The sequence below is a fragment of the Myotis brandtii genome, unplaced genomic scaffold, assembly GCF_000412655.1.
Source record: "Myotis brandtii unplaced genomic scaffold, ASM41265v1 scaffold13, whole genome shotgun sequence".
NCBI classification, from domain to species: domain Eukaryota; kingdom Metazoa; phylum Chordata; class Mammalia; order Chiroptera; family Vespertilionidae; genus Myotis; species Myotis brandtii.
The window spans coordinates 7,249,872-7,268,275 of NW_005354595.1; the positions used below are offsets into that span (position 1 = coordinate 7,249,872).

At 41.4% G+C, this 18,404-nt stretch overlaps 1 protein-coding gene across 5 annotated transcripts in view; it reads right to left on the minus strand.

The window, feature by feature from the left end:
* Positions 1 to 1,415: 1,415 nt before the first annotated feature.
* Positions 1,416 to 18,404, minus strand: part of RNF20 (ring finger protein 20, E3 ubiquitin protein ligase) — an 83,679-nt gene continuing 66,690 nt past the window's right edge. For all 5 annotated transcript variants that reach the window (XM_005859814.2, XM_014534447.1, XM_014534446.1 and 2 more), the window contains exons 6-20: positions 17,303 to 17,421; positions 13,314 to 13,460; positions 13,068 to 13,145; positions 12,760 to 12,879; positions 11,393 to 11,572; positions 10,146 to 10,281; positions 9,714 to 9,835; positions 9,223 to 9,593; positions 7,899 to 8,016; positions 6,980 to 7,129; positions 5,175 to 5,387; positions 4,151 to 4,276; positions 3,840 to 3,980; positions 2,355 to 2,456; positions 1,416 to 2,090 (exon numbers count right to left, since the gene is read on the minus strand). In XM_005859814.2, the coding sequence (XP_005859876.1) occupies positions 1,914 to 2,090; positions 2,355 to 2,456; positions 3,840 to 3,980; positions 4,151 to 4,276; positions 5,175 to 5,387; positions 6,980 to 7,129; positions 7,899 to 8,016; positions 9,223 to 9,593; positions 9,714 to 9,835; positions 10,146 to 10,281; positions 11,393 to 11,572; positions 12,760 to 12,879; positions 13,068 to 13,145; positions 13,314 to 13,460; positions 17,303 to 17,421 (2,300 nt within the window). In that variant the 3' untranslated portion in view covers positions 1,416 to 1,913. The remainder of the gene's footprint in view (positions 2,091 to 2,354; positions 2,457 to 3,839; positions 3,981 to 4,150; positions 4,277 to 5,174; positions 5,388 to 6,979; positions 7,130 to 7,898; positions 8,017 to 9,222; positions 9,594 to 9,713; positions 9,836 to 10,145; positions 10,282 to 11,392; positions 11,573 to 12,759; positions 12,880 to 13,067; positions 13,146 to 13,313; positions 13,461 to 17,302; positions 17,422 to 18,404) is intronic.

The following is an 18,404-nucleotide window of genomic DNA, read 5'->3' on the forward strand; positions in this document are numbered from 1 at the left end:
TGCAACTTAAAGAACTCCCTGGAAAACAAGTCACAATCTCTTACCCAACAGTGAGCTGTGAAAGAGAACCCAGAACAGTCAAAAAAAACCATCATCTTTTTAGGTATCATCTCAGAACAGACCCAATAAAACCACCAGGAGAAAGTACTTCAATTAATCAAAGAAATAAATAACTTAATCACAGTAGGCCCTTTATTCTAAATTGATGATTTCTGTTCAACAGAATTCAATTCTGTAACAGCAGGTGTAAATCAACTAATAATGGTAAATACAAAGTTTCAAAGAAAAACATAAAAGTAAACTGAATCCTGCTTTATTGAAGCTTGTGGAATATATAAAGTCCTACAGGAAGATTAGAGAGAATCTGCTGGAAAACAGGGATCACAACAACCTCCGTGGAGAGGTTGATAAGAGAAATTCTCCCTGTGGAGAGGCTGAGAGAAATTCATAGCTCACTTACCCCTCACTGTATGGAGTCCCCAGAGTACCCAGACCTCTTCACCATCTCAGTCCTGACCCCATCTTCTTCAATCTTGATTTTAAGATAGAAAGGGCTACAGTATCTGAAATTGATAGGCCTCAAGAAATTTAAAGACTTTAATGCGTGTAGAAAATTCAAAACTTCAATAAGGAAGCCAGCTCACCTTCACAAGTTACTTCACTGGTCAATAAAAATGAATCGAGTCATCCTGGACATAATTCATTAAGGCTTCAAACCATCTGGGAAAGAGTAGCACAATTATAACATTAATAGGGGCCTGGTGCATGAAATTCGTGCACGGGAGGGGGGGGCGGTCCCCTCAGCCTGGCCTGCACCCTCTCCAATCCAGGACCCCTCGGGGGATGTCCGACTGCCTCTCGCAATCCGGGACTGCTGGCTCCTAACCGCTCACCTGCCTGATTGCCCCTAACCACCTCTGCCTGCCTGCCTAATCGCCCCTAACTGCTCCCCTATCAGCCTAATCTCCCCTAACTGCTCCCCTACTGGCCTAACTGCCCCTAACCGCCTCTGCCTCGCCCCGCACCTGGGACCCAGGATTCCCCCCTCTGGTCGGTTGCAGGCACCCAGGACCCAGGCTTCCCTCCCTCTGGCCGGGCGCAGCCACAGGAGACCGTGGGCAGGCAGCTTTACCCAGGCTGCAGCCATAGGCACCCAGGACCACGGGGCGGATGGCTTGTCCCTCTCCCGGGCTGCAGGCGCAGATGCAGCCACTGGCGCCCAGGTCTACGGGGCAGGCGGCTTGTCCCTCTCCCAGGCCGCAGCCTGGCTGGTCCCCATTCCTCTCTCCCCAGCTCATTTGTGCCTGGCTGGTCCCCATTCCTCTCTCCCCAGCTCATTTGTGCCTGGCTGGTCCCCATTCCTTTCTCCCCAGTGTTGAGTGTCTGAGCAGTTCTGGCGCAAGGGTGCGAGGGTGTGATGACCATTTGCATATTAGCTCTTTATTATATAGGATGTAGTCCACGTTTACAAAAAGTTCACTACCCAAATTGAGAAATGTTTGTGCCCATAGATAGCTTATTTCTAAAGGATCTCATACATACACTCCCTCCCAAAATGGCCATGTGTCTCCTCTGTTCTTTATTTCCTTCTCCATGTCAAATATACCAACCTCACTTCTTCAGGTGGAATGAGCCTGAAGAAGAAAATGTTGAAAAGCCTAAAAGTAGGAAGTACACAAGGCTAGTAAGGAGACAAGAGTTGTTTGTAATTCATTTTATAAGCCAAGACTTGCACTCAGCAGTCCTTTCCCCTGATGTCATCCAGCTATCAGTGAGAACCTCAATGGAAAGTCTGTGAAGGACAACTGTTGACAAAGTGCCTACAGGCGACAGTCCAGGAGAGAAGAGGTAGAGGTTTGATGGTGAATGAGTAAGTGCTGTCTAGCCAGCCCCTCCTCTTCTCCTGGCTTAGATCAACCGATGTAGATGCGATGGAAATCGTTGGCACCAAAGGCAGCATTACACTTGGGACATTTGCGCTGGCGGGTATCATAGCGAGTCTTCACACACTCAAAGCAGAAGACGTGAAAGCACTTGGTAAGGACAGCATCCTTTTTACGCATGTTGCAACACGGACAGGTCAGGCGTGCCTAAAAAAGAAAGAAGTCTAAGTCTGAGCAACCATAAAGGTTTATGATCCAAAGGGCTCTCATACATAAGCAAACAAGATCCACCAAGCACTGAGGCAAAAGTACCATTTCCCCCCACAAAATAAACCATTCTCTGGTTACCTTCATGTACAGAAGTTCATATTTATTCTCCCCAGCTATTAGTAGGCCACTTCAGGCCCTGACTGACAAAAAAAACCCGAAAAACAAAAGCCACACAGCAATCACTGAGGCAGATTTTCTAACCTTGTAATCCTTAATCTCCTCCATCAGAATCTCATCACACTTGGGTCCATTGTCTGGTTTCTTCGTGGTCTCCAGCTTTCTTCGAAGTCTAGAGATGTCCTCCTGCGGAAGGGCAGACAGCATACCCATCAGACACACTCCCAAACCTGCCATTTGTGACAAAAATATCACTCCAACTTGAGCATCCTGTTGTGGGAAGTCCTTTCATGCCCAGCTGTCTTTTAGGAATGTAGAGAATTGCAAGTGGCAAGATATTTCTTTTGTTTCAGAACAGACAACTGTGATCATATCGCCAAACCAGAGCTGCATCTAACTACTGTCAATTCAGTACTGTGGAAATACAGTCTAAGAAATTAGAGGGACTGAATTTTTAAAGATGAAAAGCCTGAAGGGATACTTCATTTTAAGGCAATCAGTTTTAAGCTGAAGGTAAATTGGATGAAATAATTAACAGATTCATGGATAAGGACAGAAAAGCATAATGAGATAAGCATAACCAATGGACATAAGACACTGTGGGGGTAAGGGAGGCCAGGGGATTGTCAAGGGCGGGGGAAAAAAAAGGAGAAACATGTAATACTCTTTGTAATAATTTAAGCAATAAAAATATATTAAAAAAAAAAAGAAAGAAAACAATGCAAATAACTTATTTACATAGCCCTTTATAGCTTTACGACACACATTTACAGTGGAAAATTTAATTTGATTTCCTTTCACACTATGTAATTCAGTCCCAATGCCAATCATAAATGACAAGCACTTAATGTATTTGCCTGGTTGGGCTCCCCCTTCAAAAATATCTAAGTATCTAACTTGTAATTGAAATCTGCAATGGCTTTTTAATTAATGAGCTTCTAATGGTCTTTTTATTATGATTATCTAATAATTTAAGCAATAAAAAAATATATATATATAAAAAAAAAAGAAAAGCATAATGAGAAACAGTTGACATGCCAAAAATAGAAAAATTGTAGAAAAACTTTACATTTTTTTTTAATCCTCACCGAGGATATATTTTTATTGTTTTAAAGAGAGGAAGGGGTGGGGGAGAGAAAGAGAGAGAAACATCTATCAGTTGCCCCCTGTATGCACCCTGACCGGGGATCGAACCTACAACTAGGCATGTATCCTGACCAGGAATCAAAGGTGCAACTTTTTAGTGCATGGGAAGATGCTCCAACCAACCGAGCCACACAGCCAGGGTGAGCAGGAGACCTTTAAAGTCCTCTAATTAAGTATGTTGCTACATATTTACCAACTCATCCCTCTGGTAAGTATTTATTTCATGCCTACTAAGTGCTAGGCACCATGACAGGCTTTGGGGACATAGCAGTGAAGGAAACAGACTTGGTCTTTTCTCTTGAGGAATTGCAATCAAACAGGAAATGACATACTTTAAACCAATGACTCTTCCACAAGATGGGTCACTTCAGAGCTCAGAAAACACCTAACAAGTGAAATGCAAAGAAAAAAAACTGCTCTTACCTGGGCTCGTTTGAAATTAAACATGTCTTTTTCTTTGGTGACACTGTTCTCCACGATCTCTTCCTGAAAATCATGCAACTTCTTCTGAGCCAACTCCAGTTGTGCTTTGAGGTCATCTGCAAGCTGGGCTGCCTCCATTGCCTACATGGGATGGACCAATAACGTCATCTTGTCACCTCTTAGTATTTCCAGTGAGGCAAAATGCTAACCCAGGTCCAAGGAGTAAGGTGATCTATGATTTCATCAGTGTCATACTTACTTGTTCCTCTGAGACTAATGGTCACTTTAGATTACAGAGCAATCAATCATACCTTGCGCTTATTCATCTCTAAGGCTTGTGTCCTAAGACCCAGCTCCTTCTCCCCGGTGCCAATGTTGCTTTGTAACAGATGTTCCTTCTCTTCTAATTTCCTTACTACTTGTAACTGGGCATCAACCTTTGAAGAAGAAAATCAGATTTTAACATAAATAGGAAGGAAAAAAACAAAACTGTCTAGGCTCTGTTAATCCACAGGCCCACAAAAGAAAATCTTCTAGAAATCATAAACTACTACTGATTTTACCCATGACCCCTGCAATGCACATGCAAGATTAGGATAATTAAAAGCTTTACTTTTAATGCAATATATACGTCTATACACATATATACATATACACATACATATACATATACATATATGTATCTGATGATTCAAAGAGTCTAGGAAACCACGGAGAAGATTCTTCTCCAAATTGCCAAGATCAGAGGAATTACATTTATAGGTATTTATCTTCTCTGACCATACTAATCCTCAAAGCCTGGCAATTCATACTAGAACATGTAAATCATAGCTCAAACAAAAGTACAAGTGTATCTCTTTCAGAATGGCTAGAGGTTCAAAAGTATTCTTTTTCTTGAAACTCATGCACAAAAGAGAATCAAACAATATTAAGGGGTAAAGAGTAAAGTCACGCACCCACAAACTCTGATCCCAACATCCAGAGATAACCAGGTAACCACTCTTAATTAATTTCTCATGTAACCTTCCAGAAATTTTAAAAATACACAGCCCATGCACACAAAGACATGCATTTTTAGCACAAAAGGGATAATAAAATAAATCACTTAATGATATATTTTAGACATGTTTCCATCTTAGCAGGTCTATATTTAACAGCTACACTGTACTCCTTTGTAGGGATGTATAATTTACTTACCAGTAACCTAATAACGTACATTTAGTTTTGTTTTTCCTATTATAAAAAAAATGCCACAATCATCATTTTTAATGCATACTTTCATGTAGAAATTACCCTACTTCAACAGAATTCTGAAAAGCTGTTTATTCTAATTACCTGAGTCTTCAAAGTCAAAACCTGGTCGGCCAGCTCCTCCTTCTCTTCTTTGAGTAACTTATGGATCTGATTGGACTTGATACGTTCTGACATGAGCTTGAAATTGGCATCGTCCTTCTCCCGCAACTGCTGCATCAAGCGGATATTTTGCTCCTGCATGTCTTCAAAGGCCTGGCCTGTGACATCCATCTCAGAGAGGAGAGCTTCTTCCTCCTAAAATAAGGAGGAAAAACCTTCATTTTAATGGAATCTTCCAAAAAAATTAGCACAGGAAACTAAGCTTCCCCACTGTTCATTCAGAAATAAATTAACCTGATGACAAGGAGACACTCAGTTTCAAGAAGCTTAGTTTTGTCATTATGTCAGCCCTAGGAAAGCAAAAGCAGCCCTATTATCTGAAGCCACTGGCACTGTTGGTCTGTCAGCATAAGTTGATACGTTCTCCAAGTTAGTCACAACAGACAAAAATATTATATACTCACAATCAGCAACCTGATCCAGTAGCAGTTGATTAAGAGAACGTCTAACGCAAATCCTAACATTTTCTCACTTTTCCATAATTATAATACTGAATTTAACCTACAAACTTTCCAACAGCATTGCACGACAATCTGAATGGTGAAGAACAGTATCTAAAATAGTTTTCTTACATTTGTGTTATTGTAAATGAGCATCTTTTCTTAAACCATCTGTATTTTTTTTCTGTGAACTATTCTTATCTTTTGCCTATTCTATTGGGTTGGTGGGTTTTCTTCCCTATCATCTTAGAAGTTTTTTAAATATATATTATAAATATAAGCCCTTTTGTGATAAATTTTTTCCCCCTGTTTGTCATTTATCTTTTGGCTTTGCTAACAGTGGTTTTTGTTATGTAGAAGTTTTGTGGGGGGGTTTCCCTCATTAAGTCAAAATTATCAATCTTTTCTTTCATGTTTATAGACTCTTAGTAATAGCTAGAAAGGTCTTCTCCACTCCAAATCTTTAGGAAGAATTAACACTATTAAGATAATGAATATAGGGTCTTCCTACTTGTGCTAAAACCTATAGTAGTATAATTTCCTAATAATTATTCTTTAAAAAAGAGAGAAAAGTGGCAATCAACAGACTTAAGAGTCAAACCCCACTTTTTATAAAATGAATGTATATAGATTCTATAAAAGTTCCTCTTTTAAAGGTACTTAATGATCAAGTCACCATTAAAATTACTTCATTTCATTGTCATGTTGCTATTTCTTAGAAACAGTGAAGGTGTTCCTCACAGTGAACATACATGGTCTTTCCAACCATTTTTGGTATCTTTTTGCTGAATGTCAAAAAATTCACTAGGACTTAAAAATAAAGCAATCCATGCTCATTATCAGGAGGGAAAAGGTCTCTATAGTTCTAGGACCCACAAACAACCATGGTTAACATACTGGATATTTATATCCTGTTTGGGGCACATGTTTTTTCATAATTTCATATATTTATAATCACAATGTATATAATATTTTCTATCTTTCATTTTAATTTTATACTCATTATATCCCGATTCCAGACCAAAAGAGAAAGGATAGATCCCTCAAAAAACAATGTCTAAACAACATGCTATCCATTTGAATGTAAAAAGTAAACTTCATGTCTCACAAATACACAAAACAAAGTAACTGAAGGATGAAAGACTTCAGTGTAAAACAAGCAAACATATATAGGAAAAAATGTATTTTAAAAAAGACTGAAATGAAAGAGCCAATTTCACTGTCAATAACATACCTGTCAGGTAACACTGACTTCAAAAGCTGGTTAAATAAAGAAAGTGTGCCCACCTGCTTGGCCATGGCAAGCTTCTTCTGCAGGTATTCTATCTGCTCCTCTACTGCCCGGATCTTCCTCAAGGCGTCCTCATCAGCCATTTTCTTGTTCTCTTTTTTCTCCTTATCCTCTAGATCCTTGAGTCTTTGCCTTAGATCTTCCAACTACAGAAGGAAAGGAATCACACAAAAACAAAGAAAAGGCTACGATAAAATTTCAAAAATTAGTTAATACTGTGCACAGACGGAGGGCCCATAACATCAAACTAATCTTTATAGAATTATGAAAGGGGATGAATGATATACACATCTCAGCACTGTTTTAATATCACTTCATTCCAACACTCCATACTTTCATAGCAACATTTCTGAGGAGTGCACATGCATGTTTCTTTAAAATAGTTCTCACTCTTTTTTCCTAGACTCCAAAATTCAAAATAAGACATTCTTCCCAAAAGTTACCAGAAAAGAGAATCATTATAACCATGATTTATATGGGGTAAGAGGGGATAGAAAAGTTTGAAAAGACTATTCCTATTCCCAGTAATTCTGATTACCTCACCCACCACCTAGTGGAGAATTTGGAAATCTCTATTTTAGATGGTTTTGAAAGGGAAGAAAATCTTGCTAAGTTTTAAACTCTAACTTTAAAAACAAAGAAACCATAGCCTTCAGAAGTGTGAAGGAAAATCCCACAAATGACGGTTTTAATCGGAATGACAGGTAATGGCGGACTAGATTACCTCTGCCTTACCCACCACCTAGTGGAGAATCTGGAAATCTCTATTTTAGATGGTTTTGAAAGGGAAAAAATGTTGCTAAGTTTTAAACTCTAACTTTAAAAACAAAGAAACCATAGCCTTCAGAAGTGTGAAGGAAAATCCCACAAATGACGGTTTTAATCGGAATGACAGGTAATGGCGGACTAGATTACCTCTGCCTTAGACTTCTTCTCAGCTGCCATTAGCTGAACTTTGTCTCTCTGTTCCTTTGGGGCCGAGCGGTACATATCTAGCAACAGTTTCATCTCCTTCTGGCTCTCCTGTGCCTTCCTATGAAGAGGGTGGTTGAGGAAGGGGAATGGTGTAACGAGAAAACAAAGGACATCAGAGCATGGGAATTTCGAATTGAGCAAAATTATTTTGCAGCAGTTCTATTTTACACTTTACATCACACCTCTAAAAGACAAAACTTTCGCAACTATTAAGAGACTTCTGGATATACTCAGGAAGGACAGAAAAGTAAGCTGTATAAAGGAATCATTTCTCCCTTCAGACCAGGTTCTAAAGTTATCAAGTAAACACTGTGGCCCTTATTAAACAGGCACATTTCTGGGCCCTCACTCTTAGAAACTGATATTCAATAGGTCTGGGCAGGGGTCCAGGGCTGTATTTTAAATAAGTCACCCACATGATTCTGATACCACACTTGAAAAAAATTTGTCTTAAAGAGGCCAAGAGGAAGGAAGGAGAAAAAAGGGAGGAAGTTGAAAAATATACTGCTCTTCCTAGATTTGACAGTTAAGTGATTAGCCATCAGCCAAAGATGAAAATTTCATCTCTTACTAAGTTATCAAACCTCTTAACTATACTTTCAGGTACCAAAGAAGTTCAAACATTTTGAGCACAGTGGTCCCTCAAATCCAAACATCAATAAAGGCCCAACCATGACCAATGGGGAGCAGGAAGTACCCAGTTCTACCAGAGCAGTTATGAGTTCAACAGGAAGAGCAGGGACGATGTGTGAGGTTCTATGGTGTTTCATGGACCGTATAGCTGTTTTAAAGCCTGCAGGAATAAACCTCCCTAGAAATCTCTGGAAATGACCCAATATGTACCAAACTAGTTAACTGCCAGGCAAACAGATCAATATTGTTCAAACAGTGATATATATACTCTACCTAATATAAGTTAAATTACAATTAATGCCAGTGATCTGCCAGTAGTTAATTTCAATAATTCTCAGGAGTGTTACTTCAATCATGACACCCCTTCCCATAATTTGGATTCATGACAAATAAGGTCACAACCACGAGGTTTACTGAGACTAGACCACTGAACTGGACTCCACAGTAGCCATGCAGGTCATTGTGGCTGAATGTACACTTGATCAAGAACTGAGACCACGTTAACTGCTCATTTAGTTACACTCAAAGTGACACAATTATCAGATAAGCCATGCCATCAAGCGAACATTTCATGCGTGATGTCCTAACCTTAGCTTTTGAGTCAGAAAGTTACTGTAAACATTGCTCTTACTTGAGTTCAATCTTCAATTGTTTGATAATTTCTGCTTCCTTTTTCCTTCCATCATCATGTTTCCCTTTCTCTTTCTCCTTAGCAGAATCTCTCTCTTTTTCTGATTCTTTTAGTTTCTGCTTCTCTCGTTCTCTCTCCTTTTCCTTCTCCCGCTCTCTTTCTCGCTCCCTTTCTTTCTCCCTCCTTTCTCGTTCTCGCTCTTCCTCATCCCGTTTGGACTTCATTTCGTTGGCCTCCTCCTGAGATGCCTTCGATGCGGAGGACTGAGCAGACCAGTCTTCGGGATCTTGCTTCACCTCTGCAGGCTCGTCCTTAGGGTCTTCAGTACTAGACTGAGACTGCAGGAGGGCACTGCCACTGCGCAGACGTGTCTGGGGGGACAAAGAAATGGGAGCAGCACATCACTTATGGCCACCACACTGCTTTCCTCACTCGAAAACTGCTTTACAAACTGAATAGTAAATAATACTTATTCTACTCCTCCCAGTTACCTTGTTCAGATCAGACTGGGCTTCTCTCAATTTCCGCTTATACCTCAGGACTTCCCCTTTCAGCTGGTGATTGTGATTCTGGAGGCTACTGATGAGGTGGCGCATCTCCCGGTTTATGGGGCCTTAAACACAGCAACAGCAATGTTATGAAGAACTGTGATAAGGGGAGAGAGGACAGAACACATCAGGGACCTCTAAGAAACAGGGAGAATTGCCAAGAGTCCTTCTCAGAACATGAAAACAAAACTGGTCAATTTGAGTTAAAAATAAACACTCAGGCTGTGAACAGAAATGAATTACAGGATTTGATTTTAGGTTCTTTAGGACTTCTGAGCTCCAGTTAGTACTAACAAATCCTGGCGACCGTGTTGTGTCTTTCAAGGAAAGCATTTGCAGCAGCCAAACTGCAGGGAGGAGCAAGAATAATTCTACCTGCTTGCTCATTGGCGGCAAGGGTCTGCTCAAATTCTATCCTCAGCATTTCATATTCCTTGCGGACCTGGGCCAGGGTATCTTCTAGCTGGATCACTTCAGTCCTCAGCTTCTTATGAAGACTAACCTCATCTCGCTACACACAGAAAAAAAAAATAAAAATAAAAAATTATTATCAAAATGTGGAAAGATCATCATGTTCTATTATGTTCCCTAAATTCAATTTTTATGGATCAAAGAAGAAAAAATACCAAGAAAAGAGAGATTACTCTGAAAAGTTCCAATTTATGCATGCCAGACGGCTACTAAACACTGATTTGAGAATCAGCAAGATACTAAAGAAATAAAGGAAATGGCCCCTAACTGAGAATGTTACAATTTAATTGGAGAACTAAACAATAAAACAAAATATAAACATATGTAAAGTAAGATACACTAAATTAAATTCAGTTCATTTGGCAGAAATACAGCAAAAGACTGACTACTATAAAAAAACATTATCTTAAGGACTATATAAGATACAGAAGTGAACACATAAATAAAAAGTTTCTGCCTTCAGCCCGGCTGGTGTTGCTTCGACCTATGAACCAGGAGGTCAAGGTTCGATTCCTGGTCAGGGCACATGCCCAGATTTTGTGTCAATCCCCAGCAGGGGGCAACCAATCAATGATTCTGTCTCATTATTGATGTTTCTGTCTCTCCCTCTCCCTTCCTCTCTGAAATCAATTTTTTTCTAAAAAGTTTCTGCCTTTAAAGAAAAGTATTTTCACAGGTATTATAAGCTATAATGGCTTGTAGCAGAGATGCAGCTTCTACCCACTATTCTCAACATGCACATAAGGCTCCACCCACACTAACCTATTTTTATGTCTGGTGTTCTCACTGCTCAATGCTCTTCTCCTATTTTTATCTACCAGTAAACTTGTATTTATCCTTAAGATTCATACTTCACTTTGGCAAGTGGAATCTAGAAGGTTCCACAGTCAAATCAGATGCTCTGTCTCCTTTATCACTGCAAATGTGGGATATGCCTCTACTGTACCACACTGCATTCTAATGGATGCAATTCTCCCACTAGCCTGTATGATTCTTGATGGCAGGATGCCCACCATCTAGCAGAGACAAGACCTACAGCAACTCTATAAGTATTTGCTGAATGAATAAGAGATTAACTGTATATGAGAGAATAAAATTAAAAAATTATGAGGCAGAAAAGCTTATATACAGAAGACAAAGATAGCTGTTACCTCAATGAGCTCCACCTGGCGCTGGTGGGTCCCCCTGGTACCATGGAGCAGGGTCCGAGCCTCATCCAAGTGCGCTTTCAACTGTAAGCTCTCATTGTAGAGGACGGAGAATTGTGACTGCATACAGCGATATTCTGGAGTCTCCTTAACCACTTCCTCCACTGCGCTCCGCAATTCCACCTCAGGGGGATCCAAAGAAAAGAAAATCAAAGCAGAACCTAGCATCTGTGCCCTAGATACTAGACAGGAAATAAAATGGTAAACTCTGGGGGGAAAAGGACACATATGTAATACCTTAATCTATAAAGAAAGAAAAACAAAAAACAAAAAATGTTAAACTCACTGATGTCCTGTGCAATTGAGACAAGCTTTATAAAGATTATAAAGTAGTTCTACCTACTCCTCTGGTTATGTAAAAACCTACCCAAAATTAAATCAGATCACCCAAGAGGTAGTACCGGGTACCTGTACTCTTCCACCCAAGAGTTGTTTTCCTTGGTAAGTGTTCTTCTACATTATGTGTCAACCTAGATCCAGGGACTCTAGAAAAGCCCTATGAAATTTGCCAGATTCAGGGACAGAGATGAGCACTATGAAATTTGTCAGGATGCTTACTTTAAGAACATAGTTAAGGACCCCAGTCACAAACTTGTTCTCTTTATTAATAATCACACAGAAAAATATTTTTGACATTGAATCAAAAATAGTTATGCTTCTCCTAAGTAACTGCCTGCTTTAATTACCCAAACGCTTCCACTGACTTAACTCAGATTGTTTTTGTCTTTTTTTCAGTTCAAACATCTTTATTTACCTAGAAATCAATCAAATTAAAAAAGACAGGTGGCTGTGATTGAAAGAGGAATGGAAGACTTTCAGAATCCATTTTCTTCCCCCCAAGAACCTGGGGAAAGTAAATTCCAATGGGCAGCTATGAAAACCAACAGGATCACTGACCAGGTTTCTTTCTGTTTTGGCAGCTAGAAACTGCAGAGCCAAATGCTGTGCCCACCTTTGGCAATTACTGACATGTGAGTGGTCTCCCCTCCTACAGTATACACAGACTCCTGGCACATATCTTGTGTACAAGTCCCATTTTTTTAAGTGCATTTTGGATCCTCACCCTAGATTATCCTATCCTCACTTTTCTCAACAATTCCTAAGTTGCAACATGTTAATTCAGTCTATATATCTTTGCAGGTTGCTTTCGATCTTTTTCAGAAGGAAGCAGGGTACAGATAAGTAAATATATAAGGAAATAAATCAACAAGCCAATTTCCCCTCATAAATTCTGAGGATTCACAAGTATGGACATGAGTTGGTCAGCAAAAACGTTTCAGTTTACTCCCCGTCAGAGATGTGTCTCCTACCTTCAGCTTTTCGTTTTGTGTGGTGACCTCGTCAAAGTCTTGCCGAAGTTTCTCCAGCTCACAGTGGCGGTTCTGAGCCAACTCTTTGTTCTCCTCAAGCTCTGCATTCATTTCCTCAAACTGGACAGATGAAGGAAAAGAGTAAAATGGGAACAAAGAATTTTTAAATCATTCCCATTCCTAAGTTTCCGTCTTCACTGATCCACTCTTCTGGCAAAACCCCACTAGACCACTTGTGAACACAATCCCAACCTGGCACAACACTGACACCAGGTCAAAAAACACGTCCTGAGTGAGTCAGACTTTACCTTCCGGGCATTAATAGTGATTGTGCCGCCATAGAGACTGCTCCCCGCTCCATATACCTTGTAACCTTTCGAGTTCACCTACAAAGAAGACAAAGATTCTTCAGTGAGAGACCCCAAGATTTCAGTCTGGTAAGCAAAGTACTTTCAAAGGAATCTGTCCCCAAAAACTACTGCCCAAGTCCATCATTTCTGAGCAGACCCTGAAAATGATTCTAGTCTCCAAACTATGAATGAAACAGCACTTGCCCGTTCTAGGACTTCTGCTAAGTGTCGGTTGAGTCGCTGTTCCCTCTTCCGAATTTTGTCAATATCCCACTGCAGGTCATCAATCATGGACTCTAGGACAGACACTCGTGACTCAGCTGTCTCCACTTTACTCTGCAACTTGGAGAACTGGATCCCAAAGATGGGCATTCAAATAAGCATAGCAAAAAACAAAAACAAAAAAACAAGTTAGAAAAACAATGGCTCACATCAATACCTTCTCAATGCATGAGTATAAAAATGAAATGACAGGTTCTTTTAACAGTTCCGAGTCAGTTACACTCATGAAAACCATGGAAGTCTATAAGAACTCTCATACAAGGAAGACTACTTAAGATTCAATATTTTTTCTACCTCTGGGAAACATCATTTCTCCAGATAGAATAGAATCCCATCAAAAAATGTGTAATTTTTTAAAAAAATACATTTTTATTTATTTCAGAGAGGAAAGTAGAGGGAGAGAGATAAAACATCAATGATGAGAGAATCATTGACCAGCTGCCTCCTGCACACCCCCTATTGGGGATTGAGCCTGCAACCTAGGCATGAATAGCCTGCAACCTGTGCCCTTGACCAGAATAGAACCCGGGACCCTTCAGTCCGCAGGCCAATGCTCTATTCACTGAGCCAAACTGCCTAGGGCAAATATGTATTTTTCAAGAGACAAAAGATAACATTATCTTTTCAGACACATATTATAGGAGACAAAAATTCAAATAGATAGCCAGAAAAGACACCTATCTTTACCCCCAACTTTCTCTTCTCATTTCTACAAATGATATCCACAGAGAACAAAGGAAAGCTTCCATTCTCTTTTTAAAGCTCACCCAGGACAATCTTGAATCAGGTACTATAGAGATACAAAAATCTTTGGTGCTCTCTGTTTATTTAGGAACTACACACCAGCTAATACTATTTAATGCTTTAATTATGAATCTGTCACATGTTCACATTAATCTATGCATATCCTTTGTGTTGGTTTTAAAATGTCCACCCCCCTCCAACCCCTGCCCCATGCCCTAACTGGTTTGGCTCAGCGGATAGAGCGTCATCCTGCAGACTGAAGCGTCCCGGGTTCAATTCTAGTCAAGGGCACATACCTGGGTTGCAGGCTCAATCCCCAGTGTGAGGCATGCAGGAGGCAGCTGATCAATGATTCTCTCTCATCATTGATGTTTCTATCTCTCTCTTCCTCTCCCTTCCTCTCTGATATCAATAAAAAAATATTTTTAAAAATAAAAATAAAATAAAATGTGGCCCCTAAATTCTTTGACAGTCCTCCAGTCAAGAGGTAGGATCACTGTTTCCTCCTCTTGAAGCTGAGTCAACTTCAGTGGCCCAGTGGAAATGATGCTACATAACTTCGAGGCTATGTCTGAAAGGCCATGAAGGTTCTGCCTGCAGTTCACTCTCTGAAAGCCAGCTGCCACATAAGGAGTCTAACCCTGAAACTGCCACGTTGGAGAGCAACATGCAGGTGTTCCAGTGGACTAAGGTGAGCTCCCAGCTGACTGGTAGCAGTAACACAAGCCACAAGAGCCATCTTGGACATCAGCTCAGCTGAGCAAAGTAATGTGCCTCTCTAGCTTTGTAAAGCTAAGTGAGACTTGGGAAAGGCCTAGAAGGGGTAGGTTCTTTCATCTTGGTAGGAAGTAGTTTGTCTTAAAATGTGACCACAAAGTTACTTTTTTTTTTCTATACTTTTTACATTTATTACATTTTAGAGAGTGGAAGGGAAGGAAGAGGGGAGAGAAAGAAAGAGTTAGAAAGAAATGTCGACTGGTTGCCTTCTGCATGTGCCCCCACCAGGCCAGATCAAACCTACAACCTAGGTACGTGCCCTTGACCAGGAATCAAACCCACAACCCTTTGGAGCATGGCTGACACTCTAACCACTAAGCAAAATCAGCCAGGGCAATTACTCTTTTTTTTATGACACTCAAATCCTATACAATAAAAAGCTAATATGCAAATCAACTGAACGGTGGAATGACTGGTCGCTATGATGCGCACTGACCACCAGGGAGTACATGCTCAACTCAGGAGCTGCTCCCTGGTAGTCAGTGCACTCCCACAGGAGCCAGGCTCACGGCTGGTGAGCGCAGAGGCAGTGGCAGGAGCCTCTCCCACCTGTGCAGCAGAGCTAAGGATGTCCGACTGATGGCTTAAACCAGCCCCCCACGTCAGTCAGACACCCACCAAGGGCTCCCGGACTGCAGGAGGGCGCAGGCTGGGCTGAGGGATCCCCCCACAAGTGCACGAATTTCGTGCACTGAGCCTCTAGTTCAGCCGTGGGCAAACTACGGCCCGCGGGCCGGATCCGGCCCGTTTGAAATGAATAAAACTAAAAAAAAAAAGACCGTACCCTTTTATGTAATGATGTTTACTTTGAATTTATATTAGTTCACACAAACACTCCATCCATGCTTTTGTTCCGGCCCTCCGGTCCAGTTTAAGAACCCATTGTGGCCCTCGAGTCAAAAAGTTTGCCCACCCCTGCTCTAGTTACTTATAAGCACTGCTATACTCTAACTACCCCCTTTGACGGTTGATGAGAATCCACATGTATTATAAACTTCCCAGATGATTTTCATGCAACCAGCCCAACAGGGACCGTGGCCCTGAAGTTTAGGAAACAAGGACATAATGAAGAACACAGGCTTTGAAATTGAACAGACCTACATCCAAATCATTGCTCCATCACTTTGTGACTGTGTGACCTCAGACCAGTCACCAACCTCTCAGTTTCCTCAGCTGTAAGATGGGAATTAATATGCATAAAGTACCTAAGTGCTAGGCACTGAGGAAATGGTAACTATTAAATTATTAATAAACATAAGAATTTGGTGGCCAAACTAAGGTAGGTCAAATTTCTAAACTAAAATGATAATCAAGAGAATCAGAAGAGTCTTGTAAGACCTATCATCACTTAGTCATTCAATATAATAAAAGCCTAATGTGTTAAGTATCCGATCGTCCATTCAACCAATCAAAGCGTAATATGCTAATGATATGTTAAGGATGCTCAACCGCTCGCTATGACGTGCACTGACCACCAGGGGGAAGACACTCCGACGGGTTGGTTAGCTTGCTGCTGGGGTCCGGCCAATCAGGACTGAGCTAGATGGGCAGGACATGCCCTGGAGCCCTCCATCAGTCCCTCTCCAGCTGGCCAACCTCCTACAATCCCCAATTGTGCCCAGGTGGGGTCCCTTGGCCTGGCCTGAGCCCTCTCGCAATCTGGGCTGAGGGGCCTCCACCAGGTGTCTAGTTTTATATAAATAAGCACATACAAAAATCGTGGTTTGAACATGTACCATTTGTGTCCAAGTTTGGACTGAAAACCTACATTCCTCAAGTTCTAGGTCAGTGGTCAGCAAACTGCGGCTCATGAGCCACATGCAGCTCTTTGGCCCCTTGAGTGTGGCTCTTCCACAAAATACCACGTGCGGGCGCACACATACAATGCAATTGAAACTTCATGGCCCATGCGCAGAAGTCGGTATTTTGTGGAAGAGCCACACTCAAGGGGCCAAAGAGCCGCATGTGGCTCGCAAGCCGCAGTTTGCTGACCACTGTTCTAGGTCATCAATAATGCAGCAGTTCCTATTGCCCCATTCTCAGATGAATTTCTACCAATCCATTCCTCAGTAACATTATACATGGTCTTTTATATTTGGGGTAGTTCATTATTTGGGGGTTTGGTGTGCTGTTTTGCAAAACCCCACATGACAGTATTTCTTCCTAAAGACTAAGATCCTAAAATGCTAGTTTAAAACACAGGAAGAGACTAGGAGAAACATTCAATGATTTTCTTCCTTTTACCTATCTCAGATTTTGATTTCTCTGAGCTGGTTGCTTTAGCGTGTCCTGCATGCTCCTCAATACAAAGAGGCTTTCTAGAGTAAGCTGACCTTTGCAGCACTCAGAACTCTGAGTCAATGTCTGCCACAGGACACTAGGCCAAGTACCTCCTGAGACATGGTGCGGTGCTTCTCCTGAAGGAGGTCTGTCAGCTCCTGCAGCCTCATGTTCTCTTGTGCGAGGAAGGAGTTCAGCTCCTGCACTGCTTCCTCCACTATCAGGTTGTCTGAGGGAGAAGAACTTTAGTTTAGCATCTACAGTGTCACATTTTAGAACTGCATATTCTACCAAAACATTAACATGAAATCTCACTTTATTTTCCAGAAAACTTCAAGAATTAGACTGGTTTTCATTATCTTCACAAGATAGAGATTAGGTGACCTTCTTGAGGAAATGATCACAGTCAAGGTCACCTAATTCACATCCCTTTCTATAGAGTCAAAATGCCTTAATAAAAGAAATTGGGAGTTTCTATAACTTTATTCAGATAAGGCAGAATTATCTAAAACACTTAATTTTAGAAGACAGAGGCATCTCTAATCTGTCAGACTTAATAGCAATAAAATTCTATTTTATAAGGCAATCACAAATTACTATTGTTCACTAATACCAACATGAAGCATCTCTGTGCTGGGAGACAAGAGGGCTAGGAGGCAGAAATTTTCTTGTTCAAATGAGCACCTATCTACACTAATAAAAGACAAAGATGCTAATTGACCGTACCTTCGCTATGCCCCCAAGCCATGCCCACCAGCCAATCAGAGCAACTATATGCAAATTAACCCAACCAAGATGGCGGCCGGCAGCCAAGGAGCTGGAGCAAGCAGGAGGCTTGGTTGCCCAGGCGATTGAGGAAGCCAAGCTTCCCGCCTGCCCTGAGCTGGCTATGGCCTCAGCTCATGGCAACAAAGTTTCAATTATAGAAGACAAATAAATCCGAGATACCAGCTTCCAGCCAGCCTCCACTGGGAGCTTGGGTGGCTGGGGGCCACGGCCAGCCTGCAAACAGCCACCAGCACCTCACCCAGGATGGCCACACTCTCATGGGGTGAGGTTCTCCACTGGGGGGCTTGGCCAGCCTGCAAACAGCCATCGGCCCCTCACCCAGGATGGCCACACCCTCATGGGGTGAGGGTCCCCACAGGGGGTCTTAGCCAGCCTAAAAATGGCCCTCAGCCCCTCACCCAGACTGGCCAGGCACCCCAGCAG